The 25,096-nt window shown below is 34.5% G+C and overlaps 5 protein-coding genes and 1 long non-coding RNA gene across 10 annotated transcripts; 3 read left to right on the top strand and 3 right to left on the bottom strand.

Moving 5' to 3' along the window:
• The first annotated feature begins 807 nt into the window (after positions 1-807).
• LOC106764915 (26S proteasome non-ATPase regulatory subunit 14 homolog) lies at positions 808-5,691 on the top strand. Its single transcript, XM_014649355.2, has 6 exons — positions 808-1,078; positions 1,162-1,339; positions 1,449-1,530; positions 2,712-2,888; positions 2,979-3,146; positions 5,267-5,691. Exons 1-6 carry the CDS (start codon positions 937-939, stop codon positions 5,456-5,458), a joined length of 939 nt encoding a protein of 312 aa, XP_014504841.1. The 5' UTR covers positions 808-936; the 3' UTR covers positions 5,459-5,691.
• Positions 5,692-6,096: 405 nt separating this feature from the next.
• LOC106764914 (probable carboxylesterase 2) lies at positions 6,097-7,194 on the bottom strand. Its single transcript, XM_014649354.2, has one exon. The coding sequence runs from the start codon at positions 7,192-7,194 to the stop codon at positions 6,097-6,099; it is 1,098 nt and encodes a 365-aa protein (XP_014504840.2).
• A 514-nt stretch (positions 7,195-7,708) lies between these two features.
• LOC111241896 lies at positions 7,709-8,735 on the top strand. The gene is made up of 2 exons (XR_002668324.1): positions 7,709-8,064; positions 8,214-8,735. It is a non-coding gene; the product is annotated as an uncharacterized LOC111241896 (long non-coding RNA).
• Positions 8,736-10,104: 1,369 nt separating this feature from the next.
• LOC106764883 (succinate dehydrogenase subunit 5, mitochondrial) lies at positions 10,105-12,818 on the top strand. The gene is made up of 4 exons (XM_014649316.2): positions 10,105-10,393; positions 11,172-11,482; positions 11,585-11,770; positions 12,523-12,818. Exons 1-4 carry the CDS (start codon positions 10,249-10,251, stop codon positions 12,577-12,579), a joined length of 699 nt encoding a protein of 232 aa, XP_014504802.1. The 5' UTR covers positions 10,105-10,248; the 3' UTR covers positions 12,580-12,818.
• A 452-nt stretch (positions 12,819-13,270) lies between these two features.
• On the bottom strand, positions 13,271-19,543 carry LOC106764885. Of its 4 annotated transcripts, none has more exons than XM_014649319.2 (4): positions 19,077-19,543; positions 18,365-18,660; positions 14,195-14,295; positions 13,271-13,830 (listed from the first exon to the last, which is right to left on the bottom strand). In XM_014649319.2, exons 2-4 carry the CDS (start codon positions 18,402-18,404, stop codon positions 13,378-13,380), a joined length of 594 nt encoding a protein of 197 aa, XP_014504805.1. In that variant the 5' UTR covers positions 18,405-18,660; positions 19,077-19,543; the 3' UTR covers positions 13,271-13,377. The 4 variants fall into 4 exon arrangements, with proteins under 4 accessions (XP_014504805.1, XP_022638273.1, XP_014504804.1 ...); XM_022782552.1 differs by having other exon boundaries at positions 18,365-18,605; XM_014649318.2 differs by lacking the exons at positions 18,365-18,660; positions 19,077-19,543 and having other exon boundaries at positions 14,195-14,490.
• Positions 19,544-20,770: 1,227 nt separating this feature from the next.
• Positions 20,771-25,096, bottom strand: LOC106763882. Of its 2 annotated transcripts, none has more exons than XM_014648053.2 (7): positions 24,545-25,096; positions 24,271-24,359; positions 24,017-24,176; positions 22,436-22,531; positions 22,171-22,299; positions 21,697-21,959; positions 20,771-21,378 (listed from the first exon to the last, which is right to left on the bottom strand). In XM_014648053.2, the coding sequence occupies exons 1-7, from the start codon at positions 24,720-24,722 to the stop codon at positions 21,268-21,270; spliced, it is 1,026 nt and encodes a 341-aa protein (XP_014503539.1). In that variant the 5' UTR covers positions 24,723-25,096; the 3' UTR covers positions 20,771-21,267. The 2 variants fall into 2 exon arrangements, with proteins under 2 accessions (XP_014503539.1, XP_014503540.1); XM_014648054.2 differs by having other exon boundaries at positions 24,554-25,094.

Here is a 25,096-nt window from a genome sequence, read left to right as displayed (position 1 = left end):
CACAATAGTAAACCATCATACCCTCTGTTATATATTAAAAACCGAAATTTAAATTTAATTTAACTTTAAAAAAATATTTATGAACTATCGTTTGTATCAATATATTAAAAATTCGTTTTATCTTTAATTAATATGTGATTTCTAACCTCGTATAAAAAAAACTGTTCTATTTTCTATAGATCGATTATATTGTTTTAGAATTTCACTTTGATGTTCCCAGTTTTATCTTCTTGTTATAGTGTGTTTTGGAACAACAAATTTTGAAACATTGATTTTACATAGCAGCTTATTGAATTTTATATATAATTAAGAGTTTAAATGGTCTGTTAGGAATTTGTTGATTTCTACTTATATATAAGATAAAGATCTAGAATATAGTTGTTAATAAAAGTATAATGCAATATTTCAAATTAGAATCTCGTCTCTAAGTCAATTTCCATAAAAGTATAATGCAATATTTTTTATTTCACATGTCAGTTTTAAAAACCTTAATCTTCAACTAATTCCTTTCTCGAAACTAAGAGCAAAGAGTAGAAGAAAAATTAGCGGAGAATCAGAAAAAAAAAATGGAGCTATGAAGGTTCATGTATAAATTACAAAGAACAAAATAAGTAATTTAAAAACTCTGGAGTGTAGAAGAAAATAAGGGGTGCAAAAAGAAATTGACACTAGTAACAAAATTTATAAATGGACCGTTTTTGTGTTCGGGCCCAATTAAGTATGAGAATTTCTTTTTAATTTTTATTTCTTTTCTTTTATAGTTTCTTGATCGAAACGTCAACATAAGTCGTATTTAATCATCATCGCCGTCTTCACTGAGGAACTATAATTATCAGTCACATAAGCAATTTCCGAGAGAGGAAGCAATCTTTCTTTTCGTGAAACAAAAGAAAACTAAGATTTGAGGTTCTTGTCGCTTCCATCACCATCATCGTTATGTCGGGGATGGAGAGGCTTCAGAGGATGTTCGCGGGTGCAGGCGGAGCCCTAGGGCACCCCCCACCAGATTCCCCCACCCTTGATTCCTCCGAGCAAGTTTACATCTCCTCTCTCGCGCTTCTCAAAATGCTCAAACACGGTACTTTTCTCTCCTTTCTCGATCCCTGCCATTTTTCTTCTTTCATTAGCCCGAATGTTTAGAAAACCCTAATTTGTGTGCAGGAAGAGCTGGGGTACCCATGGAAGTGATGGGTCTGATGTTGGGGGAGTTCGTGGATGAGTACACCGTGCGCGTTGTGGATGTGTTTGCGATGCCTCAGAGTGGGACCGGTGTTAGCGTTGAAGCCGTTGATCATGTTTTTCAGACTAATATGCTTGACATGTTGAAGCAAACTGGGAGGTACTTTTTGGGTTCGTTTAAAGTTTCGTTCTTTTTGTGGAAGAGAGTTTGCTTCTGGTTTTTTGTTACACATATGGATGGTTGAAACGCTGTTGGTTTGTTGCTGCAGGCCGGAGATGGTTGTGGGATGGTATCACTCGCATCCGGGATTCGGGTGTTGGCTTTCTGGAGTGGATATTAATACCCAACAGGTTTTAGGCCGCTTCTTTGCTCTTTAGTTCATTATGGTGCATATGTTTGTGTTTAAAAATTAAATTTGAAACTAAGTGAGCAATTAATAGATGTGTATGACATTTAGTTTCTTTTCTGAAATGAAAGACCTTTAATTGAGCTTACTGACACTGTGTTATCCATATAACATTTGTTTTCTCATTGGTCTTTACGAAAAAATGAGGCACATGCTAATTGTGATACATCCAAGGTTTTAAGTTATGATCTCAGTCGCAGTTTCGTTTTGATCATTGATAGTGCATTAGTTGTGAACAAACATGGCCAATGTGACCGCAGTTGTTGCTGTGTTATGGTCCCTGAGACTCCAAAGTAGATGTGGTAAACCATTTTTAAAACCTTGGACTCATCTTTAAAAGTACTACAGATTTATATTGTGAGAGAGAAAGAGAGAGACAAAAAGAGAAGTCTGCAGTATGGTTATGTAAACAATTTGTTATATTTTAGCTCAATTGTTTTTGGTTATAACTTGTAACCTTATTTTTTATATTTTTATGTATCAAACATACAAATTAGAACCTGATTTGTGTGGAACATATGATGACTCTTTCTTTATATATTTATGTATGAGTCGTACAAATTAAAACCTTATTTCTGTGGAACTTATGATGTAAAAGTGAAGATGGTAAGTCACCTTTTGTTATTGGTAATATGGATGTATAGGCAAGTGATATCTGTGCTTTGGCATAATTTCAAATCAAAGAAGCGTCACTTGATTAAAACTAATATTTATTAAGTAGATGCTAAGGAAGTGCAAAAGAGGAGAGGGATGGATTGCTTGGTGTAGGATTGCATCTCTATCTTCTTGCATCCCAATATTAGATTGGAATGATTCTAGATGAGGGATGGAAACTCGAGAAGAAATAATGCTCAGAGTCATAAAACTTTACTGTACTTGAATATCGATGGAAAAATGCTTAGTTAGTATTTTCATTCTTGCAATTTAAGTGGCTACAATAGAATTAAGAAAAGTCAGTGAAATATATTCTGATATGAATGTGTGAGAGTGTTAAATCAACGTGGATAATTGATTTAGATTGGTTAGACGTGGAATTTAGTTAAGTGAGCCACTATAAGCCCTTATTCCATTAGGGATTTTGGTTTTAGATAGTTATATGTAATATGTGTGTACTTTCTAATGCAGAGTTTCGAGGCTTTAAATCAACGTGCAGTGGCTGTGGTGGTGGATCCCATTCAGAGTGTTAAGGGCAAAGTGGTAATTGATGCTTTCCGGCTGATTAATCCACAAACTATGATGCTGGGTCAGGAACCACGACAGACAACTTCTAACTTGGGCCATCTAAACAAGCCATCTATCCAAGTGAGTGTTCCTTTATTTCATTCCAAAAGAATAGATGCTGCTGTTTTTTCCTTTTGCTGTTACTTATTGTTTTTTCAATCTCCTTTTCAGGCTCTGATCCATGGATTGAATAGACATTATTACTCCATAGCAATCAATTACAGAAAGAATGAACTTGAAGAGAAGATGTTGCTTAACCTTCACAAAAAGAAGTGGACGGATGGTTTGACACTCAGGCGCTTTGATTCACATTCGAAAACTAATGAACAGACTGTTCAGGTCAGCTAAGAGTTTTCATTGTGAAATATGAATCTAGATCATTCGACCTTTTAATTTATGTTTTCTTCTCCCGAGTTTAACTTTTTTTATTTCTTTTTGTTTAATTTATTGCATTACGAGATTTGCACAAATAATACAGAAGACAAAAAATACTGTTCAAATGTTACCACTCACTTTCCTGACTTTTCACACTATAGTAAATGATTGTTATGGCTCTGAATTGGAGATTCTGCTAACATGATTTAGTAAATTTCAGAAACTTACTATATAATAATTAGTTAATTTTTTTTTTATTCTTTCTGTCGCTTCCTTGTCTCTCAACTTCTCCTCCCCTCTCACTCCTAAAGAGGAGATATCAAACGAAAAGGTTTTCACTGGTTATTGTAGTATAACGTGCATGATAGTTAGAGAAAAGATTTAGGAACATAAGAATACAAAATTAGCTCACAAACTTTAATCTACCCTATGCGAATGAAAAGGACAACAATTTGGATGCACTACATTGCTCCAACATGCCTTTGCGTGGTGAGGTAAAGCGCAAAAGCTGGTAAATGATATTAGCTATAACTTAAACAAATTGTTAAATAATGACCAGATGTTTCTTCTTGTACTGAAAAGAGGGAATTAGTAGCACATGCATATATATTTTGCCAAGGCTGTTCCAGAAAATAGTAGTTGAGAAAGAAAAGAGCTCAAGTTTGGGAAGAAGTTGATGGTGCTCAAAAGTAATTCATTTGTGGTTGGAGCAATGGTATGGTATTCTACCTTTATAGAGCCTGGAATATCACCAAGGGTTATGCTCTGAATGACCAAGAGACGATATTGGATCTCAAAAAGAAAGTGTTGATTAATGTGAATTTTGGGTTTCCCTCATCCATATTGCGAGTGGCAAAAGGGATTGAGTTGTTGAGGTTAGACCCTCTGCAAGACGGAGGCAATGACTGACCATTCATTCAAGGTAGGCTGCCTGCTTTCATATGGAAACATCATGGTACATGCATGATAGCTTTTGCAGGAGGAGGGCAGTGCCTGACCAAGTTTTGGTTAGGTATTGAAGGAAACAAATATTAAGCTGATGATAAGTGACATTCACATGTAGAAGCACTAGATTAACGGGAGAAGGGGTCTAGTTGTGGACATAGGTGTGGTGATGGGCTTGGCATCAATCATTGTGGCCATATATAGCTTTATTAAGCTTACAAGCATGGTTCTATAAAGTGAGATCAAGGATTTCTATTGATTCGTCTGCTAGACATCTATCTTCAAGGAGAGTGCCATGCAAAACGTTTTTGTTATGTCCATTTGAAAATTATAAATCATTCTTGTGAGAGTGCAATTCAATGAACTATACCAATAGGTTGAGGTCGAATTACTGGACCGGTGTTTTGAAAGCCAATGCTCTAGTGTTAATGAATGTCCAACAAGTCTAGCATTGTGGTGAGAATAGAGTATTTGCGCGCTTCCTTTCCGTTATTAAAATTAAAGTGATGTTGATAGTCGTGTTAAGAGATTGAGCTGGGACAAAAGCCCGATTACTGTTCTCACGAGAGCAATAAATTCATCAAACATTGCTTGCTTTGTTATGGAATTTTCTTTTGAGCTGTTGAGTCACATAGACTCCATAGAGTTTGGAATGGAAATGTAGTGATTTTGGTTATTTTGGTATTAAAAGATCCATCCTCGGCATGGAGATGTTACAATAGGGGTGTAATGGTGCGAAGTAGCCTTGTTCTATGACAGAGTATAGACACTTAATTAAGTGTTAATTTCAAAACGTTGAATTAAATATATAATATAGTTGAAAAGAAACAAGAAAATGAAACTCCTGCTGGCAGGAAAATATTCTGTTGGAAGTTGAAACCTGTTCGTAACCTATATAAACACTGCCTGGTTGAAAAAATTCTGAGGAAATTATCACTTATTTTTCAAAAACTCTTTAAAAGCTGAATTTCAAAATAAGTTACAGTACAGGTTGGGATTATTTTTAGAGAAATTCTTGCCAATGTTTCAGAGATCTTCTCTGATAAGTAGAGGGGAAAACTAGCTACCATTCTTTTTTTTTAAAATAAAAAGCTGAATGACAAATTCAGGAGATAATGTTTATATTTCTGGTGATGCAGGAGATGCTAAATTTAGCATCCAAGTACAACAAGGCAGTGCAGGAGGAAGATGAGTTGCCACCTGAAAAACTCGCAATTGCAAATGTGGGAAGGCAAGATGCTAAGAAGCACCTCGAAGAGCACGTTTCCAATTTGATGTCATCAAACATTGTTCAGACTTTGGGAATGATGCTCGACACTGTTGTTTTCTAGAGTTAGCATTGTCTAATGTATTCCTCCTTACAGCAGCATTTCACTGAATTCTTCTGACAAGTTTGTTAACATAAATTGTTTTATCACGGTATTCGTATTTTTATGTGTGCTTTAAAATGCAGGAGTTACATGTTAGAGGATGAGAATCATATTTTAATCCATCTAAAATGTAATGGAGATCTTCTTGATGGTGCGCTAAAGTTTTATTTATTTATTATTTGGCTACAGTAGAATTTTTTTCTACATAAACGTGTTGATTCAGGTGTAACCGGAAAACAGGGATCCATTAAAACTGCATGTGAGCTTTTAGCTCAGTTTACAATCTTCAGTGAATAATATATTCCTTGAAATAGTAGTGTAGTTTGATCGGTCTTTAAAATTTATAAACAGTATACTACCAATCCATTTTTACTCTGAAAAATGGTCTGGTAAATTATATGTTTCAGTTTCACACAACTTGTTCTTGAGTAGTTTTGGAGGGACATTTTCACACTTTTGAAAGTCTTGAATCTTTTGTAATGGACAAACAAAACTAATTACTTGGTATGGAAGTTAAACAGAAAGCATACTTAAAACAGGAATGAATTGGAACCAATGCTATAGCTTGCCAGTCCTGGTTGAATTACAGGAGTAGTGCATTAAATTGAAGGAGGCTGATCTCTGTTGAAGAAACGAGCCAAGCTTTTGATCAAATCCTGAGCCTTGTCACAAGCCAAGTCATAAAGATGAAAGGCATGACCCTCCCCTTGAGTCTCCTTAATTTCCACCACCCCCATCCACCCACTTCTACTCAAAGCATTGTAGTAAATCCACCCTCTCTCCTTCAGCACATCCTTCTCCGCCACACAAATCAGCACCCTCCTGCACCCTAGCCACGCCAAGCTCGGTGATCCCTCCCCCACCGGGTTAATCCGTGGGTCATCATTGTCCGGCGACTCCGGACACACAAAGGGCCACAGTCGGTTCACAAAAGCTTTCCTATCCAAATCCATGGTCTCGGATCCCAAAGGAACTGATCCCCAGAAATACGGGTGGACGAGACAAACTCCTAGGATGTCGATGCCAATGTCCCAATCCGGGTCCCCAAGTAACATAGTTAAGTTATGCACTATGTTGGCACCAGCACTGTCCCCGGCCAAGAACACTCTTCCGAAGTCTACATTTTCATTCAACCAAGGCTCTGGTCCAGCGTTACTGCGATGTGACGCGACCCATTGCAGTGCAGCCCATGAATCTTCGTACGCTGCTGGAATGGGGTGCTCCGGGGCCAGCCTGTACTGGACAGAGACTGCGACGAGCTTGGCTTCGGCAGCGACAGCTGCGATGTAGTGGTGGTAGGTTGACGTGAAGGGGGAGGAGGTGCAGAAGCCACCGCCGTGGAAGTAGACCAAGAGAGGGAGGCTGCGGCGGTGGTTGGTGTTGATGGATGGAAGTGTCGGGAGGAAGAGGCGAGCGGAGAGAGTGGAATGAGGGTTGAGATTGACGTCTTTGGAGGAGACGGGGTGAGTGGTGGGGGTGGAGGGTGGAACGACGTCGGTTCCTTTGAAACGTTGGATGCGACCGTCAGTGAAGACACGGATGAGACCGGGGAAATCGTGTGCTACTTCTGCCTCTGCGGTGGTCGGTGTGTTAGTGTCGCTGTTTTCCATTGGAGTGAGTGAGTGATCGAGGGAGAGAAACAAAGATAGATAACTACATGGAGAACAATCATGTTTTGTGGCTATTTCTTTCACCATTACGATAAGGTTTCACCATGCAAAATTTCATATCATGTATGTTCGTTCTTACAAGATTTTTACTAATTAAAATTGTTTTTAATTAGCTAAAACTATAATAATACCTACACATTTATGTTTCTTAATATTTTTTTAAAATGACATAATTCAAAGTTTAACATACATGAAAATTTTCAAAAGTAAAATTTCGCATTTTTGAAAAATATTTTATCAGGATTTGTTTTTAATAAAAAAAAAACCATGTCATTAATACATAGCTTGATTTTCTCACCTTAAAAATCATTATTATTTCTTTCTAGTTTCAAAGTGTTGTCATAATCTTCAGAAAATTTTATGTTAAACTTTTTACTATGGTTGTAAAAAAACTTTAGATAGATTTTCACAAGAGGGTAGTATAGGTATTATAGAATTCAAAATATTGTATTATATAATTTTTTATAGGTTTTTGTGAAATTGTAGAATATTAAATTCACTTAATGGTGACAGTAAACAACTCGATATACTATTTCTTTTTAATTACAGAACTCGTATATCTAATCCATCATAGCTAAAAAAGTTATTAACTTAGTTGATACTGTGAGGTCCTGAAAAATAAGCTTAGGGCCATTGGGCCTTATTATTTGGGGCAGCCAGATCCATAAGCTTAGAATGCTTTAGCCATAGAGGGAAGCCCTTCTTTTCCAAAAGTCAAAGTGTTCATTTGCTACTTTCNCCTTCTCTCTAAACAGAAACCCTTTTCCCTAAATAATTGCTCTGCCTTCTCTCTAAGATATCCAAACACTGAACCGTTTAATTTTTAGTTTGAAGGTGCCTAAACGTTCACAACGGCAAGGGCTTCAATTTGAACCGAACAATTTTCTGTTCCGACCGGTAAGTCCCNTTTTCCCCTTCTTTTTCGCTGTTCTAGAACCTAGGGCCTGCAACTTTGCTAGGTTCATGTGCCTTGTACGNTTTCCTTCCATTCTCTGTCCATTCGAGCTTTGAGAGCTATGTTCTATCACCGATTTGGTGATTTGTAGGTTCTGGAAGTTCAACGCGGTGTGGGTACGGTCCTAGGACCTTCTTGACCAGTTTACTATTAAGCTTTCCAGGTAAGGGGAGCTACTTATACTTTTATTTTATTTGTTGCGAAGTGACTGTTTGAGAAATCTAAATTGCTATATTTTGGTTCTACACATCCCGTTTGGTAAGAACTAATGAATCTGTTTTGAGTGATTATGCATGTTGAATTAAATATGTGATATATTGTGAGCATGTGTTGTTACTGTCCTTAAGTGTTTAACTTAGTATGCGCTGAATTTGATTGAAATGATGATCCTGGGAATGATTCCTGTTTATATATTGATTGTGATGTGCTNTGAAGGAATTTGATGAATCTGATTGCTGGAATAAGTTGGGGTGATACTGATGGGAAAAATGGGTTGAGTGTAGCCTCAGATTCTGTGAGAGGGGATGTATAACTTTGGGAATCAAGGAACTAAAAATAATAGGCTAGTTATATAACCAGCAAGGAAATTGGGTTGTGTTGGATTGAAAAAAAAGGGTCTAGACCTTATATATACTGTAACATAATATTAATATATAGGTATTTATAAAATATAGTTACGTAACACATATAAATTCTATTAATATTATATAACAATACGTATGTTATTATATTTTATTAATATAATATAGTTTTATATATAATAATAGGTTTGTTATAATATAATATTATAATATGAATGTTGGTGTAATATAAATTAAAAATGTTTGTGTAGTAGTCTAATAGAAAATTTATAATAGAAGTATGGTTTAATATAACTATTATAATATAACTGAAGGAAACATGGTTTTATATCTGTACAAGGTTTAGGCATTGTAAATAAATTATAAAAGATTATGGTATTGATTNACTTAAATTAAATTAGGGAGTAGTTATTTTTATAATTTGTGATGAGTGAGTAATGTATATTGTAGAGATTGTGTATATGTTAATTGTGGCAAAAGTATATGATTACAAAGTGATGAAAGTACGATCCAAGTGGTAAACTAAGTTCCATCTGTGTAGAATCTCTCGGTGAGATTCTTAGTGTTTTAAAATGAAAGTAGGGGCTCAGCCTTGGGAGTCATTCTGACGCTTCAATGGTCAATCAAACTCACTTAGAGAGGTTGAACCATGTGGTGAGAAGTAGCAGGAGGTCCTTAGTCTTGGGGGCTCCCAGTATGCCTCAAGGCGCGGAACGGACTAACCTCGTGAGTGTGGCAGGGTGGGGAACCCAAGTTTCATAAGTCACCACGGGTGCAAGACTCGCCATAGCCCGACTATCATTTTAAAGTCCGGACGAAAAGTCTAGAAAATAACATGCTTAGGTTGTGTTTATTAAATTGTTTGATTTAAGTTATTTATTTTATGTTATATACTTGATGTGATGCATGTTTTTTTGTATAATTAGCTCACCCTTGCATTTTCTTGTTTGTGTTTGTGCCATGTCTACTTGCTTGTTGTGTGTGCTTTCCTGTTGCAATGATCATCCACTTGGATGTGAGNAGAGGAAGGAGAGGTTTCANTNGAGCATGTCTTGGAGGAAAATGAAGATGTTGCAGCTTAGACTCACTAGAATTTCTTAGTTATATTATGTCATTTTGAGATACTATGTTTTGTCTTTAAAATTTTTAAATTCTTAGCTATTTTGATGGATGACATTTCTCTAAATGCACTTTTGATTGCTTTCCAGTATTATGATTGAAGATGTCTTATTATATATATTTGTTATATATTTGGTACGTCACAGATACAAATTTAAATATTTAAATTTGTAAGTTTATGCTAAAATGTGAAGGATTTTCCATACAAACATATTTTTAAACTAAATTATACTTACATAGTCTAAAATAAAGTGATAATATAAATAGTTTTCCAGTAGCGAATAATGGGGTGGCGAAAAGGAAAGAGTTGCAGAAGTTTTGTTGTGTTGTGTTAGTGTTGGTAGGTCGCCTGCGTGCTCTGAGTTTTCCCTATTGCAGGCTTTGAACTGTGAACTGAAGAAAGGAAGAAAGAAAGAAAGAAGGAAGATGGAGAAAATGATGCGAGTGAGATCACTGTTCCGATCAATGAGTCGCAGATCTTATCACGCTTTTTCTTCCACCAACCATGTCCTTCGTTCAACGTCTCTTCTCTCTCCTTCTCCCAATCCCTTTCCTTCTCCCTCTTCCTCAGGTACTTTCTCTCTCCTACCGTTTCCTCTTCTATATTCTGTTAGGTTTTCCTTCCGCGTCGCTTTTCTCACTAATCCGACGTCGTTCGCAATTTATCACGCACAATTGGATCCGATTTTTATCAAATTGAATTAATCTGATTCAATTTCAATTAACTGGTAGATGACGCTTATACGAACAATAAGCTAGTGTAATAGTGTTCGTCTTCCGTTTATTGCGACTGGAATAATATGTGTCCGTGATTTTCGATACTTCGATTGGTATTTATCTGACTTCGCAATTGGATCAATTCGTTGTTATAGTACCGGCTCTGTATCCTGGTTAAAATATTGGCAATGATTTTTGTGTTGCTAGTGCCGCCGTTTTCTTTTCATGATGAAATTGGTTATTCAGATCACAACTTCATTAAAGAAAAAAAAAATGTTGTATCTGGTTCACTATCGTTTTGCTTTGAGGTTTTTTTGAGACTTTGGTTTGTTTGGTGAACTTCTCATTTAGAAGATGCTGGAAAAGAAAATAAGAAAAGAAAATGAGCTGAATAAGTTTCTCTTATGACTTTAAATATCTTTTGCATAAGATAAATCAACTTTTGGAGAAACTGAATGAGAATATGTTGTAAAATAGATTGTGCATAAATTAGTTTTAAACTGATGAGAGAAGATCAGTTTGTTTTGTCTTGTTATTTTATTCTTCTGTAAATTTATGGAAATAGAATCTTTGTTATGTTTGAGGATGGCTGTTGTATGCTGAATTGGTTTTGCTTGGAAAAACATACACAGAATGCAGGTCTCCTTTCTCGATGGGTTTAGGGAGCATGCGATTCTTTAGCGAAGATGTGACTCACCTGCCCAATATTAAAGACCCTGAACTTTACAATGTTTTCAAGGATTTGTTGGCTGTAAATTGGAGTGAGCTTCCGGATTCTGTTGTTTCTAACGTTAAGAATGTGTTGTCTAGAAACACTGATGACAAGGCTGGCAAGGAGGTTGTGGAGAATGTGTTCCGGGCAGCTCAAGCTGTTGAGGAGTTTGGTGGGATTCTAGTCAGCTTGAAACTGGAACTTGATGACAGTATTGGAGTGAGTGGCGAGGTATTTCCCGTTTAAACTTGTACCTGTAAATAGTTGCTCTATTGCATTCTATTCAAATTAGACATCACATTTGGCTGCTGATGATTGGATTTCTTTTTGCAGGATGTAAAGCCATTGCCTACGCATATAAAAAGTGCTCTTAATCTCATTTTTGATCGTTACTCTACCTATTTGAATTCCTTTGGACCCGACGAGAGTTATCTGCGGAAAAAGGTGGAGGTAGAGTTGGGCTCAAGCATGATTCACTTAAAGATGAGATGCAGTGGCCTTGCGGCTGAGTGGGGAAAGGTATCATCTTACATTTTCACTTGTTATTGCCTATTTATATAGTAGTTTGTGCATGGTAGCCAACGGGATATACACTGCTTCTCTCTTTTTTTCTCACATGACCTGCGCATAAAATTGTATTTCCATTCATTGAATGAGGAATATGAGGTGAGATATACTCAAAATCTGCCACTTTCATGATAATTGGTTTCTGTCATTCCCTGTGACCGACACCATGGCACTGCCATTTGAAGATGCTAATACTATTGAAAGTTTATGACAAGGAATCCCTAAAACCATCGTGATAGATATCATCAAAAACTATGATTTACAGTTTTTGTGTGCACTTGCAAGTTGCAACATAATTTAGTTCTTTAGATCTTTTAAAATGTGTTGTCAAATGGTATTGTGTCTTGTTTGCTGGAATGTTATTTTAACTTTTTGCATGTGTTTTCTTAAATTCCTCCATGCATTTTTTAGTCGGTAGTCTATCCTACATGGTTATTAGTAAGAGAAATGTAAATAGCATGGATATGCCTTCAGAAAATAACTAAAAAAGACGAAAAAATGTTAGCAAATTTGTTGTGATCAATCAATTGTGTTTTTTTTTTTTTTTCAACTTTGCTTCTTTTTTTTATCTCTTTCCACCGTGATTGCTTAGTACTTTTAGCATTCGCGGTAGTCTTTGTTCAATTACTTCCATGGCAAATAGCTACATTCAAAATTGCAGACCTATTCCCATTCCCTTATCTAATCTGAGGTTACTGTTGCAGGTTACTGTTCTTGGAACTTCTGGACTTGCGGGTTCATATGTTGAGCAAAGAGCTTAGAAGAAATATTCAAGAAACAGAGCATGTAATTGTTTGTTCGTGTTTCCTATCTTGCTTTTGATGTCCGTAGACCCTTCGATTGATTTTCTCCTGACCTTTGTTGTCAAGCGTTTGATAGCATAGAAATAAGCGCTTAACTTTGTTAACTCGGATTATCCTTAAACAGCGTTTTATTTCGTTTTCAATGTCATTTTCCTCGAGTTAACAAGTAAATGACAAGTCAAGAAGTTAACTACTCATTTGTATATGCATATAGTTTGCTAGAACATACGGAACAAAACAGGAAAAGCTAGCAACACTTGTTCATTATTTATACTATCGATTAAAATAAATTGAAATGCACAAATTAAAGATTGGGAGACACCATATGCATGAAGGACTGCTCCTAATTACCATCAAGTGGAAGAACCTCTATAAACCGAGATTGCAATGGACATATTAATGAGTTGTGGCTACATCAGAGAAAAAGATTAAAATTACATTTTTTTGAGCCAAACAGAGAATGATATTCTTTTAATAAACTGATCTGGTTGAATGAACGAATAGTTCACATCTAAATCTGGTCGGTTCAACTAGTATCCTATCAAAGATCGCGTCATTTTGATCAGATTAAGCAATCAAGTGTTATGCAATTGTGCAACAGTTTGTTTATCTCATTTCACGTATATCTTAAAACTAAATGTAGTCTATATATGAAGCTTGAGCCATACATCCATTATTCCAGAATCTTCCACCAACTTCTCTTACAAGTCTACAAGAGATAACTGGAACTGAGAAGACAGATAAAGTAAAAGAAACTCAGATAACTTTGGTACTTGTTTGTATTTTGCGTGACAACCATGACTCAGATGGTGACTTAGGCAGTGGTGGAAGTAACACAGCTTTACGGCACAGCCCAAATGGCCATCCTTCGCAGTGGCAAAACTCTTGAATTATTGAACGCCTCCAATGCTCTGACATGTCAACCCCACTCATGCTTGAACATCTAGATAGGTTAGTCTTCACAGAATAAAATGCCTGGTCACTCACAACACTCGAAGAACAGCATGACAGGCAACTTTTAACGGAAAAAAACTCTTCTCTTTCATCATTTTCTCCATCACCTATCACCATCCTTGGTTGTGGTGCCATTGTGACAAAGAATTCCCTTGTTGCACGAGAATAACATGTCCAGGAAAAGCCATCTCTCAATGGGCTTGTCTTGAGCTTTTGTTTTTCCATAGCTCGGCTTCTCACTGCCGAAACAACCATCTGAGAAAACAGTACACGACAGAACAGTGAGAACAACTCAGATTACTTCATAGTTCAACATGGAATTCACCTTATTAAAATGTTTTGATTCATTTCAGGCGATCCAAAATCATGTTGAAATATCAACTAACGGGATTTTACACAAATGTTCACATGTTTGGTTTCATATACAAGAAATGATTCTGAGTTCAGAATTTATTGAGCTGAAACAACTTAGCAGATAAAAGATTTCGTGAAGAATTGTACTACTAGTTTTTAAAATACGTAAATCATGTCACTCTAAAATAAATTTTGAAATGCTCACTCAAGAACTTTTCGAAGTGAAGAACTTTTCAAAAGGGTTTGATGAAGGTACTTCATGTACCTCATCAACATCATCGAGAATGGGGAACTCCTCCTCAAGGCTTGCAGTTGAAAGCCTCCGGCTAAAAGTTTGACAGTGGTAAAATACTTCTTTCAGAGTCCCTGCAAGGAATTTGCATCTCTTGTTATGGCTCGCTGGCTCCTCATAGTAGAAGACACCACCCATTGTTGGAATTACTTGATCAACTTTTCACATAAGAGGATATATAGTACAAACACTTCGTATGTGCTGATACTCGAATTAATATGCTTCATTGATAGTGGCCTGGTACTGAAACCCCCACTAAGCTTTCCGTTCTTTAAGGTAAAGGAAAGTTAAATGGGCTACAAACACTTTCAATAAATGGCAAGAAAATCAACCTAGTGTTCAAATGTATGATTGATTGCTTCAAGTAGCAAACCCCCTTTGGTCCATTATATTTTTTAATATCTGTCAAAAGACATATAATTGATTAAGTGAATTTTGTCTTGCTTTTTATACCTTAAGTCTTACTTTCAGAAATCTTATCTAAGAAGATCAACCCCACTTCAAGTCGAAACAATGACTTCTTGCAAACTTTGTTGTATTTATTTTTATCTAATTGTCTCTGTATTAGTGGTGCTTATTCAGAGTAACACTTGAAGCTAAAGTCATGCTTAACAGGACGTGCCACCCAACAAAAGGAACTGCTATATCACATAAATTTGAGTAAAATGGTAATAGTAATCTTCCAATTGAAGATTTTTGGTGCAAAAATAATCCAGAAAGAGACAGGAGAATCGCTACGTTTTGCCCTAAGTGGACTTGCATGATATGACATCAAAACTGATTCCATTGTACGTGCAAAAAGATTAATTTCGAGAAAATGAGAAAAGTAAAAGTTCTGATGAGTCATTGAAAAAAAAAAAAAAGTAGTAAGGAACGCCTTACTTATTTGGATTATTAATATAAAAAGAGATGATGAATGAAAAAGGGAAAAGAAAGAAGAAACAAAAAACGAATGAAAAATATGATCTTTTAGACTGAGTAAGAGAATGTAAAATTATTTTTTTTATATATTAATTAGTGGACATGTCTTTTTTTATTGTAAAATAAATAATGATTTAAAAGATAAAATAATAAAATCATTACTTTAATTTATAAAATAATTAAATTTAAATTAACCATCATTTAAAAGGTAAAATAGAATGTAATTATTTGAGTTTTAAATAACAGTTATTTGAAAGGTAACAATGAAAAGAAAAATGTATATAAAAGAAAGTCTCCTTTATATAAAGATATCTTTATACATAGTATAAATATTTTTTTATATTATTATTGTTATTATTTATAATTGAAAATGTTACTATTTAATTTACCATGTTTAAAGATTATGTAATTTAAATATATGTAAAAAAATATATTTCTTTTGTGTATATAAATTCTTATTAATTTTATCTTTTAAGGGACTATTTTTTAAAATTTAATCATTTTTTCTATTTTATCGTTTTTCTAAATTTAACTGTTTTTAAAATTAAAATAAATATTTATAGTAAAAAATAAGCCTAAAAAATAAATAAAAATTATCTAACAAAATGATAACAATTAGTTATATTTATTTTTATAATTGTAATAATAATTTTATTCATTTTTGTTATTATAAGAAAAAGCAAAAGATAAAATTATTTAATTAAAAACTACAATAAAGATAATTAAAATTTATGTATCTTTTATTAAATGATAAAATTTTCAAATAATAGTGTAGATTTTCGATTGACCTGTTTTTTTTTTCATTACATGGAAGATTCTGTCTCTGTTTTTGTTATGCTTTTTCCTTGTGTCAACAAATTATTTCCAAGCATTAATTGTAGAAGAGATTCCAAATTGAACATTTTTTTCCCTAGACACAAGACTTGAGTTCTTTTAGAATAATATAGTAAAAATGGTGACCCTTAAGTTCTTTTAAGATAATGTAGAAAATGTTGTTTAACTTCTTTTAGAATAATATGGACAAAGTGACTGAAGTTCTTTTAGAACAGGGTAGCACTACATTGACACCTGCTTTGTTCACACCATGCATAAGAAAATGTGAGTCCCATTTACATTCTAGTGAAAGGGCAATAATGTCATTGAAATATAAGAGATATTTTTGTCTTTTAAAAAAAAAAAAAACTGTGTATTGCTGTTAGGATTGCACTGTCTCTGTTCGGCCTAAAATTCCCTAAATCATATTTTGGTGCTCAAATCGCATTGTTGTTATTCTCTATTGAAGTTGGGCGTGTGTCCTTCTATGTTCATCGCACTGCACAGCCCAAAACGTGAAGCTCTGCATTGTGTCTCCTCTCACGGTCAGCCAGATTTGTGAATTTGTTGAATTTTGTTTGCAATCCGTTGGAAGACAATAGAAATTATTTTTGTATTAAGTGGTAGAAAATGAATAGTTAGCATTTTTTTGAATTGATAATTTTGTTTTAAATCTTGGTAAATGAATATTTTAAAATGTTTAGTTTTACGATGTTTGTTTGTGTATTGAAAATTTGTATGTGTATTTAAAACATTGAAATTGTATTGGTTGACATTTGCAGATTAGACTAAAACACAGATTCAAACAAATTACATAGCTTAGTCTTAGTCAATTTCAACAAGAGAGAATAAAGGAGACTTCATTTAAATGGTTTGTTGAATCAGAAGAACCTTTTCTGATTTCAAGTGTTGTGCTCCTGGAATTAATTTAAGTGGGTCGTTCAGCATGAAAGTTTTAAAATTAGACAGCGCAATTTAAAACTGTTGATATTTATTTTAGTTTAAGATTGCGACTTGAATTTGAAGAATGATGGGAGGGTTTCGTGAATAATTTGTTAGCGGGTTTCGAAATCTTTAACCAGTAAACAAATGAGGCTAGTTTGCACTTAACTGGTTGTGTTGTTTTCCAGGTATGTGAGCTATTCAAAATTATTAAAACACCATAATTATTAAAACATTTGAAATTTGCAGTGTTTTTTTTATCTTTTACCAGAAACTTGTGAAATGAATATGTTGTTATGTTTGATAATTTTCTATTTTGGTAAAAGCTTTAGGTTGTTGAACTTATAATGGTTGTAGAAGTTGTTGTCTTCCTCAATTTCTTGATTGGCCTATGGTGAATATCCTATTTTCTATCTAAAGGGGTAATTTGTAGTGTGTTTTGTAATGTTTTAACATTTTTGCATAAAATTGTGTCATGATGATAGAATTTTAATTTGGTTTTTGTAGATTAAGAGGGGGTAGTTTGTTACAGGATAACAAAAGTTTTTAAGCAAAATATGTGAAGCATTGTCCAGTGGTTGGATGCTATAGCTAATTCTAATGTGTCTTCTTCAAACGATTGGGAAGACCTTCTTAATGAGCATCGACTATGCAAAATTCAAGCAGAGTCTAATGATAAGTGCACTGCTGAACTTCAAGAGAAAGTGAGACAATAAGGTCATTTTGGACAGGCCGAGATTTGGGAGGTGCAGGGAGACCACCTCCTGTTTGAACCATCTCTTACTTTAATATGTAAATGTCAATCAATATTATTTGAATATTTTAAATACACATACAAATCTTTAATAGAACTAAACATTTCAAAATTTAATTATTTCAATATACTTATATTGTTTCCTCTTTCGCCTATTAAAGTATATGCTGCAAATTTGCATACACCACATTAATAACTAAACCAAAGGCTTCTCGAAAAAATTATATTGGAAACCACTGCTCACCCAAACTATCTTAGTTTCAACATCCATCCCCATCTAACTATATTTTTTATAAATAGGTTACTATTTCCAACACTGTCATCCTTCCCTCTGTTTTGAAATGTCCATTTTCAACTTAAACAATTTTCCAAACCAATTCTCAAAATCATAACAATTTTCAAAAGATTTTCACAAAAATAAATGACCATTTACGCCTTTTATTATCAATCAAAATGAAACCCTATATAATTCTAAAAAATATTACCTATTTTTTTTCCACTCAACTAAACCACCGAAGTAAACACACCACCAACGAAAACAACAATGCAAGCCACAAACAACCACAATGTGGAAACACACCCTACAACCTAATAGCCATCTTCAACAGCAAGGGGAAAGGGAATAACGAATTGCAAACAATATTCTACAAAACCATAAAATGAAAAACCCACAACCGGGCGAATGAAGACGAACAATCACAAAGCTGACTTACCGGGAGATGGAGAGACAATGGGTATGATTATGTGATTCATTAGAAATTATGAAATTCACTTCTGGAGCCATAAAAAAATAGATGAGCAAGAGTTAAGGTGGAGTTGCTGAAGGTTGAGAAATGCAAGCTTCTTCGGTATGGGAGTCAGGGGAGTGAAAATGAGAAGGGATGGGTTCATTGTTGGAGGGATAATTCTTAAAACATGTATACCCCAGCTTGACTTTCGTTGCAAATGTCACTCCTAATTAACGAAGAGTAACATGAGTGAAAAGCCTCAGAACATCCTTTGTAATCCCCTGAAAATCAGCTCAAACAAACCATTACAATTATCTCTAATCCAAAGCTAAGTTTGTAAACTTAACTGTGGATTTAACTTATTTACAAACTGAGTTTCTGAAACCAATTTTTCTTCTGCAAAATTGAGTTTGAGTCAAACTTAAATGTGAAATTATTAGGTATGATGCGATGATCTTTATTTTTTTCCGACCAGTCTCTCCCACTGTATTTGTCATTGATTTTTCATGGTTGCTACATTCTAAGATGTTGTTAACATGAAATTATGGCAAATTTTATGGTGAATTTTACATTATTGTTTGTTTCTCTTTGACAACGGGAATAGAATTTAGAACTAACAAGACCAGATATGATCAATCACAATCATATTCCAAACAATATTGACAAAGAAAAACAATATCAATTCGAAAGAACTTACAGTTCAAAATTCACAAGAATCGCGACGAAACGAAACGACGCGTTGTCATTTGGAGGAGGCTTGAAGGTGGTTAGAAGCGAGAGCGATGAGCGAGTTGAGTTTTGCGAGTGCGGAGGCTCTGTCGGGAGGGCACTTCGCGAGGGAGAGATTCAGTGAACGGAGCGCCTCGTCTAGCTTGCCGGCGGCGAGGGCGGCGCAGCCCGCCTTGTAGGCCTCGTCGGCCACGCGCGCGTCGTATCCCTCGTCTTCGTCGAGCATAGCGGTGGCGCGTGAGTGTTCCATAGCCGAGATCGCAGAATCAATCTCCGCCATCAGTGCCTCCGGCGTCGCCGCGATTATCTTCACGCCGTCGAACACGTTCCAGTGGTGGATCTTACCCGAACCCGAGACAGAACCCATGTCCAGGACAAAATTGTGAAAGTATTGAGATTTCTTGCATTGGAAACCCTTTAACAAAGGGGAAATGTTGCTTAAAAAGGTCTGAAATTATTTATTGTGAAGATATTCCTAACAAATTTTGTTTATACACAATTTTCTTAAATTTGTTTATAACATGCTAACTATTTTTTATTAAAATAATTATAGTAATTATTTTCTTAATTGTAATAATATTTCTTTTATTGTTATAAAAAAATATAAATACAGAAGTGAAAATCAGTTTTCACAAGTTTGATGATTAAAATGATAATTACAATAACCATGTAGAAAGTACCTAAATATTAACCGTATTTTCTTAAAAGTACCTAAATATTAACTATAGAAACTACAAATATAATAAAAAAAAAAACATGTAACAGCTTTATACAAAATATTTCAAAATAATTATTTTAAAAACCAGTTAACAATTATATTATAAAAGAGTACAATGAAAATAAATTGTGTATATATAAAAAAAATATATATCTTCTTTTATATATAGAGGTATAGACAATATAATAATATAGATTTCACCTTAATAGAAATTTATTCAGATTAAATAATTTTATATTTATCCTTAATGTACTTAATTTTAATTACAATGTTTCTATCAATTCCTATATAATAATTATTTAAGGTTTTTTTCATTCAAAGAATAATATTTTTGGATACAATTTTAGCCTAATAATCTATCATACTTGCTTTAGTTTTCATATTTCATGTACATCTAGGTGTCATAATATTTTTTTTCATCTCTTACCACAAGTAAAAATTCTTTCACCATGTAAATTAAACTGGTTATAATTAAAAATAATACTATTATCTACAAAATTTTAAATGACAAATATAAAAAAAACAACTTTTTTATTAAAAAGTAACAATTAAAAAGGAACAAAAAGAGAGTAATCCAGAACTTTAAATACAATTTAGTCTTCAATGCACAGTTCCTTCATAAAGAGCTAAATCTTATTGTGAAATCCCTTGAGAGAAAATTCTTGTAATGTTTCTATTAACCAAGAAATATAATATATATTTGTAAACTATTTAAAGAGTAGAAGATAAAAGAATATAATTGATAAAAAAAAAAAAAGCAATTAATGTAACCTGAAATTTGGAGCTGACAAATAAATAAAAATAAAAAAATTAAATAAATCAGACCCCTAAAAATATCTGATAAATGGAATACCTATTTATATATTCACATGCTTGAACTGGATCAAATTGAAGGCAGAGCAGAGACAGAGAGACAGAGGATTTTGATGATCACACCACCAACATGAACAACATTATAAAGTGAATTATGATTTCAGATAGCTCACAACAACAAAATTTCCTCATCAGTTAGTGCATGTTAGCTTCACCTTGTGGTGAAGACTCAAGAGGAAAACAACACTTCCCACAGCACTTTCAAAGGAATCAAATATTTGACTAAGAATCTACAACTCATCATCCAACACTTTGTGGTTACAAATCCCATTACATCATCTAAGAATCTATCTAAGAATTAAAACAAACAAATCTAATCCACCCCACCTCAGTCTTAGACCGGTCTTGAGGGAAAAATCCTTGGCAATGAGACGGAAACTAAGTCTTAAATATGTAAATGACCATTACGGAGAACTTTTTTATTCCCATTTCAACCATTGATGATAAAGCCATAAACATGAAGAACAAACAGTACAATCCACAAAGCATCTCAAAGCCAGCTTTGAGTGTCTGCAATCTACAAGGTGGTCCACACTCTATATGATCACGTTAACTTTGATTGTTTATCTCATGTGCTAATAATTCCAGAGGCCCATGGGACCATCAATGGTGCAGTTGGGTGTGAATTTCGATACCATTCAGGATACTTATCCTTAAAATTTAGTTTGGGTTTCTCAGCCTGTGTTCAGAATACCAAGTACATTGAATGTTAGTATGAAAAACTATTACAGTATGAGTTCAGTATGAAACATTTTTATACCTTCATTTAATCACAAATTGCAACGTAAGCTGACTTTGTTGAACATCAACAACTTTAAAATTTATATTTATCATGGTTAACGATGTAAAAGTTTTACTGAGTGTGCAAAAAGTTAAACATCTATTTGCAATTCAAGAGCATTTTGTAAGATCACACTGAAAAGAAAGTAGCAAAGGCTATTAAGCATTCTGTAAAGAGGAGCAAAGTAGTGAATCACATTCATAGGTTGCATCTTACATATTTGAGCCAGCATTCCTGATATTTGTGCTGATAGATATCTGGTGAATGACACCCATATTGTGATGGGCAATAAACCCAAATATTGCATTTCTTTTCACTTTCCTTGGCATGTTTAGCCTGGTCCAAGCAAGCCTGACAGCAATCAGCTGCACTATCTTTGTGATGAGTAAGACCCCATCTCACGGCGGTGCCACCATAATCCGTATGAAGTTCAGTGTTGCATTCAGGTGGAAGGGGCCTGCCAGGAAGAACTTCCTCCTCTGAAGAAAATGTGGACTTAGTACATACAAAAATTAACTTTCTGCATGGAAAAATATGTACACACTTCCAGATCTAACAAAGTGCAGGCATGGTAAGTTGTTGATAGATTCCAGTTAAACCACTTTAGTGACGAATTATAACTGTATAAAAATTACTGGGAGACTGAAAATTACAAAAAGATGGGAGGAAATTTTTTTACCAAACTATTACCTATTTCTATTTCTGTCTCACCCTCAGGTTTGTCATTATGCTCTTCATTAACAACCTCAATAGGTATCCAAAGGCCAATTTCTTCAGAAACCACAGCCCAATCAGACTCCAAAGCTCTTAGTAGCATTCCTACGAAATTGAAAAAAAAAAATTATACAGAGATATGAAAAACATTCATTGCTAATGTGTAAAGGGACAAACATCGCCTAAATGTGTCATCAATCCATTCAAACGGTAAAGCAGAGCATAATATTTTTGTTCATACCTTCCTCTTCATGTGGAATGATTGAGTTGGAAGTCCCTTCGACAACAGCCAACTTAACTTCTTCCAATTTTTGTTTGCGCCAATTTTCAACTGCTTCTGTATAAGTTAATGTTAAGAACATATCAGCATTAAAATATCTTCCACATTGTACAAATTATCATCTGCACAACAACTTGACATAAAATGACCTTCAAATGCAAAAGATGAACCCCATTCTAAGGCAGAATTTGACCATAGGACAGTAAAAGAAATGATTAGTTATACAATAAAATAATCAAAATACAAACATATACATATTCAGAAAAGAAAAAAAAAAAAAAAATATATATATATATATATATATATATATATATATATATAAAACTTCTGAATACAACAAAATGAAAGATTTCCTTTTTTTTTTTTTTTTTGGTCCAACACCAGAGGCTGTTGCCTATAGGGCTATACTGTAGGAAACCAAAAGGGGAGTTTTTCACCTTCAAGACCATTAACACAATCATTATTAATTGAATTAATCAGTACAAATCTACGTGACATGCAACAGTATGAGGAAAAGAAACAGTTATACAGGCCTCCTGCAATAAGCTATAAAATAATTGCTCTTATGAATGCTTTCATACTCCACTTCCCAACCCCCTAAAGAAATGATAGATACAAGTAACCCAACAGTTCCAGATAAAAGCTTTGACTAAACATCCTAAAGCTAGATACATTGACTATCTTAGGATTTAAACACAAGAAGAAAACCCAATCCAAAGACTAATCTATTGTGTGGAGAGACTCCAGGCTAAAATAAATACTACATCAAATAGTTCAACAAAGTGAGACTCCTAACATATTAGCAACCTAAAATAATGTCATACCCTTTCTTCACGTTCTCACTACATAGCTAATACACATGTTGATCTCTCAATCATTACCTGTGCCTGGTGATCTTTAACTTTTGTTTGAACATATGTTTGAAAGCAATATTAAATTTTTTTTAATGGTGTGATTTAACTTGGTCCAATAGCAGCTAGATAGCATATGGCACTAAATGTCCAATAAACAACAAATCTTAAGCTTTGGATATAGCTCTAGTATCATCATCTTAAGAGGTAAAAAGTCTAATTCAACTTTACAAAATCTATTTATAAAGTGAAATTTACATCACTTATATTCTGTAAATTTGCTTTACCTTTAATTAATGTGAACTCCAATAAGCATGTCTTCTAATTGTGACTTGAAGCATTGTTTACAAAATGAAATTTGTGCAGTCCAACTTATATTTGAAACACCAAAGATCCAGTTTCCTCATTGAACAACAAAATACATATTATATGACTAACCAGCAGAAACAAACATTTAAATAAAAGAATACGTCTATTAACGCATCATATCTGAGAAAATTCAAGTTTACTCTAGAGCTTTTTACAATGTCGTAGTTATAAATGCAAGTGGCGATAAAAAAAACTCAATGTTTTAGGGACAGAAAAATGACAAAACTAATGTTAACGATACTATTACTGAGATCCTGTTCCTCTTGTCTCACATGGCAACAACATTTATTCTAACAAGAAATTCTTATCGGCACACACTCACCTCGCTCCTTAGCCATGACCTGGGAGTGGGAGACATTTTCGTGGTTTCCCTTCAAGCTAACTAGTTTCTGCATAACCTCATCAATTATTTTCTGTTTCAAATGCCGTGGTAACTCCACCACCACATTTTCTCTTGAAAACTCCCCTTCTAATTCCTCCACCTATTTGCATAAGTTTCACAACATCAACTTCAGATTAACTTCACAAAAAATGTCTGCTCATGGCAAGTACAAAAAAACGGTTCATACTTCATACCAATTTCACTAATTCCGCCGGTTTGTAATCCTTCCTGATTCGGTTAGACTCTTCCATCTTTCTAACCTGATCTGGCTTATACACCGCAGCTGAAAACACAAACCAAATTAAAAACGAAAAGTCTTGAAAACAAAGAAATTGAACATTTTCCTCTCTCAAACAAAAGACCCTTCTAGGGATGGTTCAATTTCTTTCCATAGAGAATAAACTTGTTTCCACCCTTTTTTCGTGTTATTAGGGGAGACAGAAAGAAAAACATCCTGAAAAGACTTACATGACTTACTGTTTCGTGCAACGCTATCAGAGTAGATATAAAGAGAAGCATAGAGAGAGCGAAGAGTGTAGAGAGCAATAACAATGTTGAAAAAACAAACTAGAAGTGTTATTTTCGTGCAGGAACAATTCCAGTTCCCTCTATGGTGAAGTTGAAGCCTCCACTCCCCTCTCGCCATTTCCTTTCTTTTTTCTTCTGTTCCCCTTCTATCCTCATCCCACCATTGCCCACTTTCTCTTTCCGAATCAAAACCGGAAAAGGTTGCAACTTTGGCAGGATTTTGCGACCCCAAAATGAAATTAGATCGTGGGTGCCTAGTTTGTTGTGGATGCTAGAGCATTAAGACAGAAGTGGTCGGGTGCTAACGTACGCTTTGTCGTCTGAGAACGGTTGGAATTGGATGGATCAGTCAATCATTTCGGTGGTTCCCCTCACCGTGGTGGACCTGCTGCTCCTCCTAAGGTGCACACGGATTCAAAGCACTGTGTTGTTCCTGTGCATGCAAGCTAACGTGCGCCTCTATGAAAACATGGATGGAGTTCTGTTTCTTTC

The sequence above is a fragment of the Vigna radiata genome, chromosome 6 (assembly GCF_000741045.1).
Source record: "Vigna radiata var. radiata cultivar VC1973A chromosome 6, Vradiata_ver6, whole genome shotgun sequence".
Lineage (NCBI taxonomy): Eukaryota > Viridiplantae > Streptophyta > Magnoliopsida > Fabales > Fabaceae > Vigna > Vigna radiata.
Note: the sequence above shows the minus strand (reverse complement) of the source record. Positions and strands in the feature narration are given on the sequence as shown.

Bases quoted from the DNA above. Each gene is read 5' to 3' on its own strand.
- LOC106764915 (XM_014649355.2), top strand. From the start codon at position 937: ATGTCGGGGATGGAGAGGCTTCAGAGGATGTTCGCGGGTGCAGGCGGA. The intron at 1,340-1,448 runs GTACTTTTTGGG...TTGTTGCTGCAG, and splicing joins ATGTTGAAGCAAACTGGGAG to GCCGGAGATGGTTGTGGGAT. The intron at 1,531-2,711 runs GTTTTAGGCCGC...TTTCTAATGCAG, and splicing joins TGGATATTAATACCCAACAG to AGTTTCGAGGCTTTAAATCA.
- LOC106764914 (XM_014649354.2), bottom strand. From the start codon at position 7,194: ATGGTGAAAGAAATAGCCACAAAACATGATTGTTCTCCATGTAGTTAT.
- LOC106764883 (XM_014649316.2), top strand. From the start codon at position 10,249: ATGGAGAAAATGATGCGAGTGAGATCACTGTTCCGATCAATGAGTCGC. The intron at 11,483-11,584 runs GTATTTCCCGTT...TTCTTTTTGCAG, and splicing joins GTATTGGAGTGAGTGGCGAG to GATGTAAAGCCATTGCCTAC. The intron at 11,771-12,522 runs GTATCATCTTAC...TTACTGTTGCAG, and splicing joins TTGCGGCTGAGTGGGGAAAG to GTTACTGTTCTTGGAACTTC.
- LOC106764885 (XM_014649318.2), bottom strand. From the start codon at position 14,359: ATGGGTGGTGTCTTCTACTATGAGGAGCCAGCGAGCCATAACAAGAGA. The intron at 13,831-14,194 runs GTACATGAAGTA...CTGTTTTCTCAG, and splicing joins TTCTCGATGATGTTGATGAG to ATGGTTGTTTCGGCAGTGAG.
- LOC106763882 (XM_014648053.2), bottom strand. From the start codon at position 24,722: ATGGCGAGAGGGGAGTGGAGGCTTCAACTTCACCATAGAGGGAACTGG. The intron at 22,532-24,016 runs GTGAGTGTGTGC...TAACTTATACAG, and splicing joins GGTCATGGCTAAGGAGCGAG to AAGCAGTTGAAAATTGGCGC. The intron at 21,960-22,170 runs GTAATAGTTTGG...CATTTTCTTCAG, and splicing joins TGAGACAGAAATAGAAATAG to AGGAGGAAGTTCTTCCTGGC.